We start from the raw sequence: 18,931 nt of genomic DNA, 5'->3' as shown, positions 1-18,931 counted from the left end.
CGACATTTTCTCATTAACAGCACGCCTCTTTCGAAACGTTTTCTTTTTCTCCCACCCCCCTTTGTTTTTGTTTTACTTTGTTAATGGAAATGACGGCTGCCATGTCATCGCGTTCATTTTACCATTTGTTAAAGCAAAAGCTTTGAGCGGCAGAGAGAAAGAGACTGGCAATAATTCGTGACCAAGGATTATCATCAGTCGTGGACGCGATAAGAACAAATGATGAGGTCTGCCAGATATCCGAGATGGGGGTCGTGCGAAAGAGTAGCACCAAGTTTGTCGCAGTACGCAAATCGTTTTTTTTTTTTCGGGAGTTCTCCATTTGGGCGTGAGTTTTTGTTTGTGGGTCATTACAAAGTAAAAAACAAACAAACAAAAACAACTTCAGTTGACCAATGTAAAGATACCTTGTCAATGACGTGACGAATGGCTCGCAAAGCCAACAGCACACGAGTAGAATATGTAGAAGAGCGAGCGTGTTGCGAAATACCTCTCTTTTTAAGTAGGACGAACCGAGTTGTATCTAAACTGTTTTGATTCGGTTTGAGTTCTCTCGCCGACATGAAATTTCTAGGTCGGCTCTTCAATTGACTATACAACTAGATTTTTTCCCCCCTTGTTTATAACTCTTGTTTAAAGACGTACGCTTTGATTTAGCCTTCGCTCTACAATCTAGACCCCAAACTTCTTGTCATCAGAGAGTCTTTCCTTTTTTTTCCTCTCTATTTTCACATGACTTGATGGTACGCACGAATTCCTTTTCTTTTCCTTTATTTTTTGTTTCTCAGTCTCTCGTCTTCCATCTCCTTATCTCTTTGCGCGGCGGTATAGTGTTAAGATTCCCGTCCAGTCCCCATGGATTCAATATAGGCACCGTGCCAACGAGTCCGTCACGTGTCACGGATTCCCGCGAATAAACGAAAAGCCAAAAAAGGAAAAAAAAAAGAAGCGAACTAAAATGGAATGAAAAGAATGGATGGATATATAAAAGGAAAAAGAAGGGAAGATGAATGTCTTTGTTGTTGTTGACGATTCTTATTTTGCGTTCCTCGTCTATTTTAACTATACGACTGTACACCGGTAGTGTGTATTATGCGTATAGGGCAACGAAAGGCTATATGATGAAGTAGTAGGAGGAAAAAAAAAACGAATATGTCGCAATACATTAGCAATGACGCACGGCTATGAAAGAGTTGTATGCTGGTATTCTAAGTTGAACGTATGCATTAGTGACATTCGACCTGCTTTGCAACAAAATGAAACTGGAGCCCTTGACTATCAGCGTAAAAGTAGTTGCTTACGGTCCTGACAACCAATGTTTGTGTGCACATGCAATCGCATGCTGAGCAGAGCAGGTTGACTGTATACACCGTAGATTGACGAGAAACAAGAAGACGTGATTATAATCTGCCAATGATGCTCGCGCGTACGTCTTCGTTTTCAGAAGAAAGTTGTAGGTCAAACGAATCGGTGTAAGAAGAGTAGATTGTAAGAAATAGGTATCATAAAACCTCGTGATACGTAGGTCTATAAGGAGTGTATACTGGATAGCATTGGCCTTCACGTTAAAGTGACAAGTTTTTCGCGTCTGCGTCTTAGTTTTGTTTCACGTTGACCATCGCTTTTCACTCGTAGGTGAAACATTCGTTGCCTTTATTTTCGATGTGTTTATTTCGATGAACATGTGACACCACGTGTGTTCTTATACCAGGCGCACTTTTCCATCAAGCAGACGTTTATTACGTCATACAAACAGATACTGTGGGATGCGTAGAATACAAAAGCGGCCAATAAGAAATCCGGCTGTTTTGCAACTATCAGTCCCTCCAGAGAACGCGGAACAGCCGGCACAGTAAAGTAACAAAGGTGGCTCTGAATACGAATATCGCCCTAATGTTTCGTGCTGTTTTGTTTGGTCGCAAGACACATCAGGCTATGTCGGCGCCGGCAACATTTGGCCGACTTCCAAATCTTTCTCTCTTTCGACAACACAACAAAGGAAACTGACAGCGTCATGCCCATTCTAGCCATAGCTTCTGGCGCCGTAGGATAAGCACATACACAAAAATATAAGTGGCCGATTTTTAAGCACAAACCCTCTATGCAGAACATGATGACGAGATGAACGAATCGCCTGTCACACGCCATCGCTATAGAGTCCGGTTAAGCTAACCGGCACCGGAGGTAGCATAAGAAGAATAAAGTTTAAAAAATAATTGGGATACGAAAGACGTTACCATCAAGAGACTTTTGATTACATCACGAATGATTCAGCAGCTAGCAGAAAAAACAAAACAAACAAGGGCGTATACGATAGCAAAGCAAAGAATCAGTAGATCGTTTACCTCTGTCGAGATTCACGTCAATCGAGATGCTAATCGTAAACAATTTCGTCTTTGTTTAGTGTGTGGTTTTAACAGCCGCAAGTGTCGCAAACATTTAAGGCAATATGCAAAGCGTTGCGAACCCGTCTACTGTGTTTTCTTTCTTTGGATACATAATATCCCGCAAAATAACATGTTTAGCATTACAATGTCTCTAGAACTGCAATAGCAGCGTTCGATTGATTTCCCTCTTCTTCAGCTTGATGGATAAAAATCTAGAATCCAACTTCAAATGGCGCCAAGTTCCTTTCGTTTCTCCAATTTCGTGTCTTCCTTCAGCGTTTGCATTTACATATGGACTGTATAATGTCGTCCAACTATTTTGGGGGCTGTCTATTCCTCCCCAGTTTTGGTGCGCTCGAATTTGCATACTTCTGATATTTGGTCATCTCGGACTCGGACGAAGCAGCAAGGCAAAATAAGAAACGGGCAAACACACAAGAAAGTACACGTCAATTGCGACTATGGTTACCATTTTGGCCTCGTTTTCGTTTGACGTGTATAAAGGTCATCGATCGTCATTTCAAAGTTAGGAAAAGGAGGAAAAAACAAAAATGGCCGAATGAAGATTTGTATAGCCAAAAAACTAACTTACATCGGTTTGGCTTTCGCATTTTTAAGGGCCAGCTGAAACTACTAGCGAAACATTGGGCGCCAGATTGTTTTTGTTTGTTCTCTTTTTCCTATACCAGCAGCTCTGAATATTGTGGATTTTGTGGATTTTCATTTAACGTTTGAAAACATAACATTTCTGGGAGGAGGCAAAATAAGAAGATACTGTCGACAGTTGGACTGTAATAAACCATATATATATTTCTAAATATATACCACTCCCTGACTAACAAGTCTTCGTGAAAAATAGCGGAAAAAAAAGCGGCTACGTTCCAACTATTTTCGCGTTTTTCTTTGCGTCTTTCCTTCCACTATACATCGTCTCGGTTCTTCTTCAACCTACGCATTCGGCAGACGCAAAAAACCGAGATGAGGTGCAGTAACCGTAGTATCCGTCGTCACGATCTTAAGAAGCCTTGCCTTGCTTGCTAGATGCCAATTATAGACATTTGGCGTGGGTATATTGATGCTGCAATTTCGGTCTGCCTCAGTGTCTCTTGCCCGTCTCTCCATTGCTTATCAAGAGCGCAATCTTTGCTTAAAGGCCGCAGGATGGGCTAATGTCATTAGCCAAACATCGAATCGATCTGTGAATGATTGGCTGCGTGCACGAACGTCAGAGGTTTGCCGGCGTTTCAAGTTTTTGCAACGCGCAAAGAGAAGCGGAGCTGTCGACATTGGTAAAGGCATTTTTTGTTTTGGTTTTTTGGGGATCGAATATCTAGGGACGACGAGGCTTTCTTATAGAAAGTAGAGGAGCAAAAAGCCCCAGATTCAACAACATGTTTTCGCTTTTATGGAGAGGACCGTAAAGTAACTGTCGTATAAGAGCAGCTATCTTTGGGAGACGATCGTGGATATTTTTTTGGCTTTTTCGCAAGGCTTGTCGCAAATTTGCATACGTTTGTCAGGTCACCAGAAAGACATATAACAGCAAAAACAAACAATTTTTCTTTTTTTTTCCCAATTCCTACTCAACTTTCGTTATTACTATTCTGCAGCCCCCCATCTCGATTTTAAAGTAGCCAGAAACATACCTTCAATAACAAACAAAAAGCAAAAAAACTAAAGTCGCAGTCCTTGTACTGTCTGTTTTGGCTGCCATTGTGTGGCATTTTCCAAGCAATCGTTTGTTAGGGAAATTGTTCTCAGCATTGTCCAGTCCAGGTATTTATCCAGACTGGGTATGCATAAATTTGTACGATGAGGAAAGCCATCGGTCAAATTGTCATCGACAATCGACGAAGAGGAAACTTTGTCTCACATTTTGACAGCTGACATTCAGCAGAAAGGTCCCTTTTGCCATATAATATGACCCTTCGATTGTCCAGCCTTGACATTTACAGTGCAGCACATTTCCTGTTCTTTTATTGCACTTGTTTTCTGTGTATGTAATATGCCTATTACCTTGCCATTAATCTTGACCCTGCAAGCCGATATTCCTTTTTGCATTTTGATTAGCGTCTAATGAAATGATCGATTTGACCCGGGAAAAGACGGATACTACGATCTATGGTCAGGAAAAAGATGTTGCAATGATCGGGTTCGTTCCATTGCAGTGGAATTTGAAACGACGGGTTCATTTAATTGGTTCTATATTTTTCCTTTACTGCTTTCATGGTCGACCTCGTTTCGCATGATAAATGGGTCGAAGAGAATGCGACCGACGAAGATGTTTTCTTGTAGGGCAAGAAAAAAGGCAGAAAGACAGAGCCATTCCTTCACATTACAGTCGACAAGTTAACAACTCACAAGGAAGTCGCAGTCCGAGTAGATGCGCTTGGACTTTTGTGTCTCGGATGACAGTTGAACGGATCGATAGCCTAGCGTGTAGGAATTGCGCGGCCATAAGTTCAAACATCCAACAGTCTTACGAGCGGGGTGAAATCCGAACTATGAAAACTCTTCTTCTTTTTAAGAATAAAGGTTGTCAGGAAAGTTCTCGTTTCCAGTTCGTATTTATCTTGAGATTTACAACGACGTAGCGCGTAGTCGGTTGAGCGTTCCAGTCTTGCACTCGATCCAATTCGAAGAACCGATGCGCTACAAATGTGTTTGCTACACCATTAAAGTCAGTTTTACACCCAATCAGTTTGCCAATAGCTAATAATATTGTTTTCATTTGTTTCGTTGGAAATGATAGGTAAACAAGCGGTGGGGGGACAGAGTCGAACTAGCTGACGATGTGAAATTCAAGCCACCGTGGAATGGATAAAGAACCGCCCGATCAGCTGATGACAAATTGCATCGGAATCATCTGGTGACTGAATTACAGCTGATTGGACTGTCATCGCAGTAGATTCACAGAGTCGGATGCGGAAACGCCGTACTTTCTCGCTCGCACGGATCGGCCTATGGCCGTCCAAGCACCATGAATCAAGTTGCACTCGTTTGTCGATTGGTGCTGCCATGAAACACTCACGAGGTGGAAGAAGCTCTCGTCTCTCGCTCATGTTGTTTGTTTTCATCATTTTCAACTCAGTCTGGATCATGACTGCTGGAGCTGCTCCAGTCACGGCCGTATCCAGCCACACTGGCAACGGTGCCGTTTCACGCACTCCTCTAAGTCGCTGCCCTGCCATCTTCAACCCAATGGTTGCGAATATCAATGCCGGTAGTGTTGGCAGCTCGGATAAAAGTAGCGAAACTGGCAAAAGGAAAGCAACGGAATCGTCGTCGTTGCCGTCGTGTCGCATCTTCCTCAGAGAGCGTTTTGGAACTTTGACGACGCCTGGCTTTCCATCAGCTTTTCCCGTGCCGTTCACCTGCAGTTGGATAATCGACGCGACAGGATTCGAACCGGATTCGTTCATCACTCTCTACCTGACGCAAATGTATCTGACTCGAGGCGTCAAAGCTGTCCAGTATACGTTCAATAACACGACACACGCCATCGGTCGCAAGGACTTGGACGAATTGCATACATTTCGTCCGCGTCCATATTCAGTCTACAGGATTAAAGCTCGATACCTGGAAGTGCAAGTGAACCTGGACGAGCTGGTGAACGCCAACTTGCGTGTTGAACGCCGGCTGATGGACGTTTACGGCTTCAATATTACGTACGAGATTCAGCCGAACGGTTCGCGTATCCGCACCGATACGTGCAACGTAGCCAACTGTACTTTTAACGGCCATTGTTACGCCAATCACAATTACAGGTTAGTAACAAGACTCGTGTTCTAACCACTTTCAGTTGTTGCGCAATCGCTTTACTACTCTAAAGAATTCAGCAAATGTTCGTCATTAAGGAAACGGTGCTCAGGAAAGATGATTTTCTTTCTAGCGCTACCCAAAATATTTTAGCTGACCTATAAAACGAAACCTCTGACGATAACAAATTGTTACAACCCCGTTTCAAAATTGAGAGCACGTTAGTTATTAAAATCTTCCATAACGAATTCGATGGTTTAATGGCACCATGACTACGTGTTACATTTATACTTGCGTGTTCTTATTTTCTCGTTTTTTTTTGTCACAGCCAATTTCAATGTTCTTGCCTACCGGATTTCTCCGGCAAATACTGCCAGTACGGTCCGGAATGCAATCCTGAAAAGGGCATCAATGTCTGCAAAAACGAAGGCGTTTGCGGGTAAGAGACTTAAAAAAACAACAAAAACAAAACAAGGACGGTGTCAACGAAAAAATCGCACATGTCCCGGTTTCCAAACTCTTTCATCGTCATTTCTTTTCACGTAGATATCGAACCGGTGTGACGGTCGTGCGTTGCAGCTGCCCACCTAATTACAACGGAAGTCTGTGCGAGTTCCGGCGTGAATTCATTCCAGCCAAAGGTATAATTTCTTTTGCGTTTGTCGGCATCATTCAGAACACTAGCTGTCGTGATGGACGGACATTTCCGATCCAATTGAACTGTTTTTGGGGGGTTGCGGTTTTGGCCGTTCAGGGAGAACACTTTTACCCGCGCGCACGGCATGCTGTCTTGATTGGACTATTGCTGTTCCCTTGCTCCATCCGTTCGTCTATCGATCGAAGAAAGACGCCACCCTATCTTGCGCTTTGCAGACCAACACTTTTCCCATCACAACTCCGTAGAAGTGTGGCTGTTCTCATTTGAACGAGATCACGTTCTTTTGTTTGAATTGCGGTTAAGACTGTCAACATATTCGATGCCCTACCCTATAAATTCTATTCCTATATTGCTGCACGGCCACACTATTGCCGTATTTTTACACAGTGTGGCTGGCAGTAGTTGACACGCACTTGAACGGCGTGATGGTAGCAAAATGATGTGTACCACGCAAAGTATCCTGTTCTTGTTGTATTTGGAGCTTGTAGCTGCTCGACTGAACATGTGGTTTTATTGTTGTTTTCGATTTTTCTTTTCTTTTTATTTTTTTTTGGCTTTGATTGCAGAGTGCCTTTCCAAGTTCCGGTTGAATTGCAGCCACCATTGCGTCATAACAGACAAGGGTACAGCCGCTTGCCGCTGCCCGCAACATCAGGCCTTGAGATCCGATAATTTGACGTGCTACCCGTTAGGTAAGTCTCCTCCTATGATTTTATATATTTCTATGAGTTCTTTTTAAGTACCTTTTTAACGGCTGTGAATCGTCTACTGTCTGTTATTTGCTTTGCGCGTTCTGATGCGATTCTTCAATCCCCCACCCCCCTCCGCTTTCGTGATGCCCAACTGACAATGAAGTGAGAGAACGGAAAACGATTGCACTCGTGAGAAGCGAAGAAAAACAGACTAATTTCATCGCCTCGAATCTGCGGCCGCGAGGTCGTCACGTTTTGCTACGCGCACACAAATAACACAATTGTAGAGTTACTCTGCGAATATGAACAATTTAATGTACATCTGAAGTAGAAGAAATAGTCCATGGACAAGTGGAACAGGATCATTAATTTTCCTTCGTTGCCCCCCTTTTTAATTTAATTCTTCTGTTATTATAGTTCAAGTTGGAAGCTTGTCTAGACGAAGGCGAAGGTTTTTTTTCCGAGCTCTAATCAAACATTATCTGCATATTTTTTGTTTTGTTTTATCTATACATCCGTGCCTGTTACAAAACCTTTGTCACTTAACAGAAATGCTGATACATTAATAGAACCAGGTGCTGAAAACTTGTTTTCTTCGGCAGTTACGCCCAGCAGCGATACAAAACAAAGCAAGAAAGAACTTGTTCCGCTGATCGTTGCGGCGCCGCCAGGTTTAGTCGACGCCACTCGTGAAAAATGAAGCCATTAACAACCGGTCGTTCGTGAAATCGACATGCGGCGAAAGAAAGAGGGAGTCGCTAAAAAATAAAATTAAAAGCAGAAAAAAAAGGGCAGGAAAACCGACGTTTTTTTGAGTGACAGGTTGAAAAGAGTAGGCGAAAATAAGCGCATTTTGACGAGTAGGTTTATTCGAGAACTGGCACGTTCAGTCGTCCGGTGTGTCCGTCTGCAATAATGGAAATTTTTCATCGCTTTCGGACTGCGGTCAGAACTGTAATACAATTTTTTTTTATTAGCATTAAAAAATTCGACATTATCCATGCTTCCATCCCTTTTTTTCACCACTCTACTCAAGAAAAGGCAGAGAAAGAAAACAATTTCATCATTTCCGCCATTCCGCCTAATTCAGGGTTAAGACTCGGTTCAATGTTTCAAGTTTCTCGCCCATTTTTTTTATGCGTCCTGTCATTCGAGTAGCCCAGAAAATAGAAAACGGGGGAGTGAAAAAGGAACAAGTCGAAGGATTAATCGACGTGTTTGCCTACAGCTCTAACGAATGATGTGTTTTGCCGTCGTGAAAAGGTTTTCTGTTTTCTCGGGAAAAAGAGGGGCCGATTGAAAAACAGGGGCATTCAGGTGGAATGGAACGCCACGGGATCCTGTTTTTCTCCTCGCTATTTGACACGATCATAACAAGGAGAAGGGTGGATGACGATTAGTTATTCCAGCCAAGTAAACAACGTCTTTATATTTTGGGTATGATCGTTCTTCTTCGTCCCTATCCATTTATAATTATTGATGGGCTATTTCAATTCAACCCCATGCGGAGCACAGACTTGCTCTATGTATTCACGCGCTGTTCGACGGACGACGTCGAACGTCCATCATGTCTTTTACTCTCGCTTTCTAAAGCTCCTTGTTGTTCAAAATGTACCTCGCGGGAGAGGAGAAGATTCATTAATCACTCTTCCATTTGTAGAAAATGGAGATGTTAGGACGTTAGTCTTTCGATGCTGGTCGCGTATTTTGATGTCTTTTTTTTTTTTCCTGTGGATATTGTTCGCTTGCAAAGAGAAGGAGATCTGTGCGCAGTTTCTATGACGTCCGGTGATTTATTGGCACAAACACGTCATCATTCCTTGTTTTGAATTCTGATACCTCGCGCCGTATTCGCTCATAGTTGCAGCCAATAATGACTGCCCACGGTCTAGTAGCTTCCATCAAAAGTGAAGCCAGGCGAGGAGTGTAATGAGAAGGTCGACATCGTTTCATTGCTCCATTTTTTAAAGGGCACTTCCTAGAATCAAGAGCTTGTTCATGGCGATATTTTCTATCTCGGGCATCCTCTTTTGCTTATTGCGATTGCTCGTTTTTGAAAAGCTTCATTCTTTTTCGTATTTCTTTAATTTTGAGGAAAAATAGTCAAGCCGCATTCTGTAACTCTATGCCGATACGTAGCAAAAAGCCAAGCGAACGATAAAGATATTCTTTTTATAGGATAGTTGAGCTTTTGATGTAGACCGTTTCCCGAGATGAGCTTGTTCTGTGATTCTCGAGACTGTTGAACAAGGGATGCAATCACATGAAAAGAATTGTCTATTCCTTTATTTATTCAGAATTGGCCTCTGGTTTGTTAAAAACACATCTTCCTTCTCAGCTCCGATTTTCTAAACAATTACGGCTTTCTCGTGAATTTGGGTGTGACGCACCTTTTCCTGTTTCTCGAATCACGGCCGCAAATCGTAACGCACTGCCAGATTATGGCGGTGTAAACAGTACACGCGCATTCAGTAAATGCCATCGCGGAATCTCCCTCTCTTTGCCTCATCCTGAGAACCGGTGTCGAGTTCCAGACGACGACCCCTTCGTTTCTCCCACCTTGCTGTGCTCCCGCTCCACGTGCATAAACTCGTCGCCATTCCCAGACGTTCATTCTATCCGCTAAAATGTCTAAGAAGAAAAGTGCGCTTACATATTTTCATTATTTTCTTTTGAAGTATAGAGCCAGCAAGAGAAGTGGTAGGAAACGTATAAAGAAAGTGGTTTCGTTAAGACTCGACCATGAGAGTGTCACGTCTCTATTACCATTTTCTATTCTTTATGAAATCGTAAAAAAAGAGTTTTTATACGGTTTTAACTATTTTATGTGTTTTTTTTTTTTACGATGACGGACGTGGCTGTATCCGATTTCCTTGTTTTGGAAGGCGGAAAGTCAAACTGGGATAATAATCATTAAAAAAATATAATTTTTGCGGTTCATAACCGTTTCTGGTCGGAGCTCTTACAATTGCTAATCAAGTTGTGAAAATACTAAAATAGTAAGCAATTTCCCATGTTTCACACTCGTCACAACTTTCGAAATTTTTGACAGATGGGGCAATAATTAGTTGATTTCTTATTTTGGCATTTAAGTGCTTTATCTTTTATTTTTGCGTTTGGTTGTAGAAACGTTCTCGTTGTTTTCGTGCGTAATGGGTTTCCGTAGGTTGGGCAAGTAGTGGATCGAAAGACCGAAAATCTTTTCTTTCTTTCTTTTATTCCCTAGAAATAACATGGCTGTCGCTATTTTTACTGGGATCAGGTTTCTATTTCCACGCAGCCCACATAATACACTCAACAGGGAAAACAACAACAGTACATGTGATATTCGGCTTCGTTGCACTTTTTAACCTTTTGTTTAAATTGGTTGAAACCAAATGTAAAAATAAATACAAATAAAGACAACAACAACAAAAATCTGTGGTAGGAGGGCGTGTCAGGACGTTGGTTGGCTTCCGTGTTCGTTCCACGATCACGCGAATGTAACCTTGTTTATCACGGGCAACTTAAATCGTAACGGTTTATTAAATCGTGACAGCATTTGAGAAAATGCGACAGAAACACCATCTAGTCTTGATTCTCGTATAGTTGGAAAGTCGTTAGAGATTGTGCCAAGAGACCGTTGGCGACCGGGTGTAATTATCGAACATGTCGTTCCGACGTGTTTTTTGATGACGTCAAATGCGAGTTGAAGTGTAGCGTTGACATTAGCGTGGACCATGGCTATAGCATTTATGGTGAAAGTAAACTGAACACAAGTTTCGGAACTTGACTTGGATTTTGCTACATGGCGCTCTGACCATGTTAATATCTGCAATTTTAAACGCCAGGCGAAAATCACGTTCATATTTGCCGCAAATTTTAGGGAAAGCGAAGAAACGTTATGACCTTACTTAATTTTATTCTCTTTCGAAAGCCAAAGAAAAGTTTATATGGCAAGACATATTTTTGAAACTAGCAGCTCACAGACGAGCCATGGGAATGCGCGGATAATCGTAATAACAGATTGCAACTCCCTATTTTACTACCGCACATTGACGATCAACCGAACCCACCCGTTTTATTTTCCAGTGCTTTGCGCCTTCCGCTTACAAAGTTCAACTTTCACAAGGTTGTTTGGTTTGTACCTGTCCTCGTCCTGTTTTCTCAGTCTGTCGCCGGAAGGAACCAAGTGGCTTTTGTACAGCTGTCACCGTGTGTGTGTGTGTGTGTGTGTACCTTTATGTAATGTAAAGATACAGTTGACTGTTGTCCTTCCGGCCCTGTCGTGGCATCGTACGTTATCCACCATGTTGTTTGTGAAATTGACGACCTCGATCGTCATTTTTCTTTCCCGACTTTTTGAGCTAATGTTGTTCTCTTCCAGTTGGCATTTAAGTTTGATCTGATTTACCAATACGATCTTGTGTCCGTAGTGCCGCTGAGAATTCTGGGACATGTCGAACTGGATAGACCGTCTTCATTCAACGACACCCGTTTAGTAGATGCTGTTACATCCGCGGTGAGTCTCATGTAACGTTGAACATTTCAGACTGTGTTGGTTAATTCAATGCAATTCGACGTTGATTTCTAGTTAAAGAAAATGGCCGAAGAATTCACGGCATTTCTCTTGGTAGTCGGTTCCGTAAATCTCGCTGGGTAAGTACTTCGTTAACATGGGCAAGGACCTTGAGAATCGAAAACTTAATTTTGGTTTTGCCGCCCACCTTTTGTATTTCAGACCCAATTCTAATCGGCTTCAATTCATTCTCTGGAATTCTGAAAAATACAATATGAGCTGGACAAATGTAGCACAACAGCACGGTCCGGTGATGGCGGCTGCCAGAAGCGGAGCTGTTGCTTCGATTCTAAACCGATCTGCTACCGGATACGGATTTCCTTGGATTGGTGGCAAGAAAAGAATGCCACGCAATGTAGCACCATTCACTTATATTCCACAACAATGGAATAACTCCTTCACGTCCTTCATTCATCAAATCAACTCCAGGATATGGAAGGTGCAGGGTGAATCAATCGTCATTCGAAACATCAGTATCGTCCAAGTTCCGGCTTTGATTATCGAGGTTGTCATTGTTTTATTCTTTTTAACTTGATTATTAACCGTATGATTAAAGCGTTTTTTCTTATCCATGCTTCTAGTGGGTAAAATTGGATGTCAAAGGCCAGGTTCGTGAAGGTTATCCTTTCACAGTGGCATGCAACGCCAACGGTTCGGGCAAGAAAGATTTGAAAATGGGCTGGTACAAGGATGGCCACCCGATAGATGATTCGTTTGCACTCCAGCGCAACATGTCCATTTTTGTTCATCAACAACAGGACCTGCGTGGATTTTTCACGCTTTATTTGGAAGTGAAACAAGCATCCTTGTTCGACCGTGGTGAATTTGAATGTCGGGCCAAGGATTGGGGACAGACCGCCCGCAAGAGCGTCTTTCTCGATGTCATTACGCCACCGATTCTCGATCTGATGCCCATCAATCCTGTTGTTCTTCTGGTAAATAACACTAATGACTATTCCACTTTCAAAGAAGATAACTACATTAGTAAGTCGTTAAAAACCATTGTTGTGTCTTGCAGGGTGCGGCAGTGAATTTGACGTGCCGTGACGAGAACCATCTGGCGCGACGATCAACCACAAAGTACGTCTGGTTGAAAAATGGCCAGCCCATCGAATCATCGTGCGAAGAAATCATCGAAGACTTGACACCAGTCGGCAGTCTGTTGAAAATCACTTCGATCCAGGTAATTGAGTTCCAAGATTTTGTTCCTTTTTCATGTTTGTTTGATTCTCTTTTCATCGACTATCAATGGCCGCGTTTCATGGATCGCTAGCTTAGCACCAATTACACATGCCGAGGGGAAAACGGAACGAAGGTTGTCAACAAGACGACGCAAATTTTTGTCACCAGTCAAGAAAAAGCCTGTCCTCAGCAGAAAAGCCAAGGTGTCGTATGGCTTAGGACGGCCGTTGACATCACCAATTACCAGTTCTGTCCTGCTGGATATGTCGGTGTGGCCAAGAGACATTGCTTCGCTGTAAAAGAATTGCCGGGCGACGGTGGAGAGGCGCTTCCAGCAATACGAAAGTTCTGGAGCTGGGGGGAGCCAGATTTTTCCAATTGCAGCGATCGTGAACTCACTGAAATATACCGGCAGTTAAAGTTGATCACTTTGGGCTATGTCGTCACTGACGTCACATCCATCATAAATAAGTTTGCCGATTTCATCCAATTGAAATTGAAAGGTATCAATCGACTCGCCAACCCGAAAAAAACACTGAACGAAGAAGCCACCCCATCCCCTTATCTACCTGGCGAAGGAAATGCGTTACTGGAAATAGCCATGAGTCTTGAGACTTTTCTTTGGAGAAGGACAGAAGTCTTATCGCCCTCGTTCTGGAATTCGACTGCTGTTCGTTATTTATACGCTCTCGACGCTCTATTGTCCATGCCGCCAGACATTTTCCATTTGGATGTGAGTAAATCGTTTTCTGGAAGAAGAAAAGATATCGTTATATTTGGAAGCAGCCTGACCGTTAAATTTATTTCTTGTGTGCCAGAGTTCATTGCCGATCCTGCGTTTCATTCAGAATCACCTAACTCTTCTGGGCATCAGTCCTAAAGGCGGAGACCTCATTGGCAGTATTGAATCGCATTTGCTGAAGAACAGCGATTTTGACGCTGATTATGATAGGTAAATTGTGTTCACTTTCGGCTGGGTTTCATTTGGCTCATTAATGGTACAATGCATTTTTCTGTTCGATGTCCAGGAAACAGTTCAAGTACAAAGGACTTTTGCCAGTTTCGCCAAGGTATTTCTACAACATTAGGAAGTTATGGGATGCAGTTTCCTTTTCATACATTTTGACTTCTTTTTACGTGACAATTTAGCCAAACAGGATTCAAGAACCTCAGGCAACTGGCACCAGCACAGTTCTTTCTCAATAAACCAAACGGGTACAACATTTCGATTGATTTTCATTCAATAGAACAACTGCAAATCAAAGGAGGCGAATATCTTTGCGCCCTGTTGCCACTCCAACCAACAAACCATTCCCAAGGATGGGACATGGGTTCTTGTTTCATCGAACGGTTGTCCGATCCGGCTGCCTTCCGTTGCCATTGCGCCCATCAAGGAACTGTCGTTCTACTCTTCGCCGTAAGAGATATTGAGGTACGTTTGAACTGCTGATGCGTATTGCAACTTGATCATCTTTCTCAATATGATTTCTTCCATCGTACTGTTTAGGAAACAGAGAATTCGGTGGTAAACTTGTGGAAAGTCATTTACTTTGCAGCTTCAGTTAGCCATTTAGCCGTCGTTTTTGGTCTCGTGACTTTATGTGCCATGTGGTACCAACGGCGTTGCGTGTGGCTGTGGTTTCAAATCCAAGTTGGAGTTTCACTTTTGCCGCCATCGTCGATATATTTCCTGCAAACTAATGTCGTAAGTTGCGCAATATAATTTAGGGTGAGACGATAAAGTAAATCGGGAATCTTCTATCGTGAAATTTTCCGTATCAGGTGCCCAATCCTTTCTTGACTATTCTGCTGACTGCAGCGACATATCAATACGCAGCCACTGTTTGGGCCATGATTATGTACTTGAAGATGAGCGCCACTCAAGGTCCTGTAGAACAGGCGACGGCGGGTAAAATGAGTCACAATAATATCAGACTAGTCGGTTTGTCGTTAGGTAATTCCATTTTGTAGTTGATTTGAAAAATTTCACAATTGTTGCGATTTTGTTTGCTTGGATTGTGTAGGCGTTCCATTGACGTTATCAGGGGTCCAGACTCTCATCAAGGAATTCTCAGTTGGTACGCCTTCCACCAGCTGGATTTCCCAGCTCACCTCCTTCTCTGGGATCTTTTTCTCGTTGGTTTATTGTACTTTGTTTGTCACTGTCCTATCGCTCTACGTCACATCAACAAGGGAAACAGATGATTCGGTTGAAAAGTCCAACACTTTCACGAAGAACGTACCTCGCGTGATGGGCAATAAGTAACTATAATTCTGAGCCATATTAATTTTGACAACCGACTTAACAGTTTTCATTCCAGTGTTCGGTACAGCCATTGTTGTCCGATACTTGCCCTGCTGGGTGTAATGGTCACTGGATCCATGTTATGTCGCTTCCACTGGTTGTCACTTAGCACCCACTGCGTCGCCGCGTTTTTACATCTGGTAGCTGTACGTATCAACTGACTTACGATTCATTTCTTTGCCATATCGCTCATCTGTTACATTGATTTTGTTCAGGTCTTGTTGGCGATCGCTGTGATGTTTACTTTTAGCGGCGCAAATGATACCTTCGTTTACTGGTGTTTCTGGCGTCGGAGGAAATTACCCGAGGGTGATACAGTGAGCGAGTTGTTAAACGCAACAACGATGGTCGAGAGCCCACAACGAAAAAGCTTGTTGTCGACAGAGCAACATCCATCAGAAGGTAGATTTCCGTTAAACGAGTTTCCGACGAAATGGGCTTTACGTTTGGTCCTTTTCTGTTGGGGCCGGCTCATTTAGGACTAGAGATTTCCAACAGGACAAGGCAGACAAGTCGGCCTAGCTTGGAGGGTACACCATTTCCCGTGCCTAATGGAACAAGAAGATTTTATCGTTCCGGTCCGGCTTCGTCTCCTTTGCTTCAGCGAGCTGGTCTAGGTCCCGACGTAGTGCGAGCGTTTAGCTTGGAGCAAGAATCTGGCCACCAATTGCTTGGCAATGCTTCAACAGGCCGTCAATCTGACATTTCACCCGCAAAGAATATCATTGGACATGAAGATCTGACGAAATCCAATAGGAATCGAATAAACTCCACCACAACTTCAGATGGAATGCAGCCAGACGACCTGGATTCAGGATTTGGACCCAGTGGTGGAGGAGGAAGTCAAAAATTTTATGGATTGGATAAATTCTCCGACGCTTGGAAGGTTCGTCAAACACAATTAATATTGCATTTCAATGTAAAGAGTGTCATGATTTTCAAAATGAATATGGTGCAGCAGCATACACTGTAATCCAAGCTATGGTTTTCAGTTCCTTGGCAGGATTCGTTGGAAGCTGCCGCAATTCGGATTCAGTTCAAATGGCAGCACTAGCGGTGGAGGTTCGTTCCGCTCGCGACAAAGCACGATGAGTAGCGCCACTACGGCCGATTTCGGTGGTGAACGAGGCGGTAGTGTGACAACAGAAGAGACGGAAATTCCGATCCGGGATGCTGAAGACCTCGAATCATTGACGGCTCCTTACAGACTGCGACGGTCAAGGACGCGCTGGTCTGAAGACTACGGCCAAGGAAACGAGCTTGATTGCAGCGAAGTCAGTAATCTGACTTTAAAAGCCAAGCCGTTTAGGGGTCGCTGTTTCATTCGTTGCTCGCCGGAAAAGAACGGTTCCAACGTCCTCTGGAGCCATCGTTGTCAGGAAGTTGACGCGACCAACAGACAAACAAGGTGGATGCCCTTACAACACACATGTTGCGAACGTTGCTGGCACAACCCGGAAACTCCAATTTGCGAACTCTGCCTTGCCGATAATACTCCGGCTCAGCTTCGATCGGGAACTTTACTCGTCCGAGCCGTCGTGGAGAATCCCCCCAAACTGCCGGTAAGATTGCCATTTTCTAATACGTTAGTATGAAGAACTCTTGACTTATTATTCTCTCGTAGAATAAAGATGTTTGCGAGTACTTGGAAATGGATCCCGCTGGAAGCCTGGCAATTGATCAGCAACGCGCTAAACGGATACAAGTCTACTACAATACGACTATCAAACCGGAGCCCCGAACTAAAAACATTGAAGAATCAAACCGTGCCAATAAAGACAAGATGATTGGCTCGACTTCTTTCATCAAATCCTCTTGCGCCTCGCCTTGTTTGTCTCGTCAAAAGAAAATCATCAGATGGCGAATCATGAAGAAATATCGACTCTCGTTACGCAACGTTGTGCATTCCACCCAGCAGCAACTACAGCAACGGAAACTGAATGAAACGGGATCGACCGACTTTCCAGCAGAACGTCTCACACTAAGGGACCAAATAGTTAGCGAATTCCTCGCATCACCTATTGAATACTGACTCCGACTCGTACTGCGTTAACGAAGTGAATTCATAAACAATGCTACCTGATTTTCCTCCTCGAGGACCACTTAAAAACATCGAATAATAGTGATGTGTTACCAAACATTCGTCGTCAACGTGTGCCCTAACATTTCGACGGAAGGAGTGACACAAAAGGGTGGATGGATCAAATGCAACAGCATGGACGACGAGTATTCAAAGCTTCTAGTCAACGCGCTCTGAAAACCAGTAATTGCCTCTTAAACTAACATGTACTTCAATCCAAATGAAAAATCGACCAAGTACCAAAGACTCACCCCATCCCACCTGTTCCCTTAGCGTTAGTGGTGTCCATTTAAACAACTCCTAATTACTGGTGTCTCCATTTTTGGTTTCATTTATCTTCGACCTTTCTGTCATTCTACCTCCGGATACATCCGCAATCGTTGAATACCAGTGCTTTGTATGTTTAATTTAAACCATTTTGGATGTCGATGTTTTCGATAAGCTCTTTTGATCCTTCAAAAGTCTTCGTCACACATTCCGTCGTGCCGCTTTTCAGTCCACATGACCAGATCGGCTTTACTTGCATATCAACGTACTTATTAGTTTTTGTGACGGCAGCTCAAATTGGTTCGCACCTCCGTTTTGTTTTTGGCTTTGACGGCTGTTGTATTCCTCGATAGCGCGATCCTCAATGGCTAAGCTACAAATATTGCCATGGGGTTTCAGTTGGCTTTATTCAGTTGGTGCACAAAGAACGAGGCGATAATAATAGACGAAGGAAATGAAGGGGCGATTGAAAACAGGTTGAGGTAATCTTGGTTCGGTAAGCGCATTTGTGTTAAGCTCTCTGTGTTGTTTTGTTTTTTTGTTTTTTTGCGTAATGCATTGTACATAATTGAAACCGCTGATATTTATTTATTCAAAGAAAGGGTAGTAGTTTTAGCATCTTGCGCTGAAATTAATGCTCTTCTTCATGTAAAAGTGACTAAAGAGGTATGGAGCCCCACCTTCCTCTTGATTAAGACGCTCAATTCGTTTGGGTACCTTGACAACGTTTGTTTTAAAAAAAGCAGTCGTTCATAATTGGAAGTTTAAATGCAAGTGTCAACTCAATATGCAGTATAAACAATATACATGGAGCTTAGCTTATGTTTTGTGACGAGTATTTCCGCATTCTTGATTGTCAATGTAACTGTCAAAATGGAATGCTTATGTGGGGACTCGCAAGAAATAGACTTGTGTATTTTTCTTGCAATTCACGTTTTTTACCAGAAATTTATTGAGATCCTTGACTGTTAATTTTCATCTTTAGTTTCTATTTCAGCTTCCGACACACATATCACTTCAAGTGAAACAGGATCAACTCACCA

The 18,931-nt window shown here is 43.0% G+C and overlaps 1 protein-coding gene across 2 annotated transcripts in view; it reads left to right on the top strand.

Moving 5' to 3' along the window:
- Positions 1–18,816, top strand: part of LOC116917380 — a 41,247-nt gene extending 22,431 nt beyond the window's left edge. For both annotated transcript variants that reach the window (XM_045170153.1, XM_045170152.1), the window contains 21 exons: positions 5,140–6,154; positions 6,475–6,585; positions 6,693–6,787; positions 7,371–7,496; positions 11,912–11,997; positions 12,070–12,134; positions 12,217–12,559; positions 12,636–12,989; positions 13,073–13,237; positions 13,328–13,969; positions 14,055–14,188; positions 14,265–14,306; positions 14,386–14,668; positions 14,744–14,941; positions 15,019–15,190; positions 15,261–15,498; positions 15,558–15,687; positions 15,757–15,943; positions 16,021–16,427; positions 16,534–17,103; positions 17,166–18,816. In XM_045170153.1, coding sequence (XP_045026088.1) covers positions 5,310–6,154; positions 6,475–6,585; positions 6,693–6,787; positions 7,371–7,496; positions 11,912–11,997; positions 12,070–12,134; positions 12,217–12,559; positions 12,636–12,989; positions 13,073–13,237; positions 13,328–13,969; positions 14,055–14,188; positions 14,265–14,306; positions 14,386–14,668; positions 14,744–14,941; positions 15,019–15,190; positions 15,261–15,498; positions 15,558–15,687; positions 15,757–15,943; positions 16,021–16,427; positions 16,534–17,103; positions 17,166–17,573 — 5,601 coding nt within the window. In that variant the 5' untranslated portion in view covers positions 5,140–5,309 and the 3' untranslated portion in view covers positions 17,574–18,816. The remainder of the gene's footprint in view (positions 1–5,139; positions 6,155–6,474; positions 6,586–6,692; positions 6,788–7,370; positions 7,497–11,911; positions 11,998–12,069; positions 12,135–12,216; positions 12,560–12,635; positions 12,990–13,072; positions 13,238–13,327; positions 13,970–14,054; positions 14,189–14,264; positions 14,307–14,385; positions 14,669–14,743; positions 14,942–15,018; positions 15,191–15,260; positions 15,499–15,557; positions 15,688–15,756; positions 15,944–16,020; positions 16,428–16,533; positions 17,104–17,165) is intronic.
- Positions 18,817–18,931: the final 115 nt, after the last annotated feature.

The sequence above is a fragment of the Daphnia magna genome, linkage group LG2 (assembly GCF_020631705.1).
Source record: "Daphnia magna isolate NIES linkage group LG2, ASM2063170v1.1, whole genome shotgun sequence".
Taxonomy (NCBI): Eukaryota; Metazoa; Arthropoda; class Branchiopoda; order Diplostraca; family Daphniidae; genus Daphnia; species Daphnia magna.
Note: the sequence above shows the minus strand (reverse complement) of the source record. Positions and strands in the feature narration are given on the sequence as shown.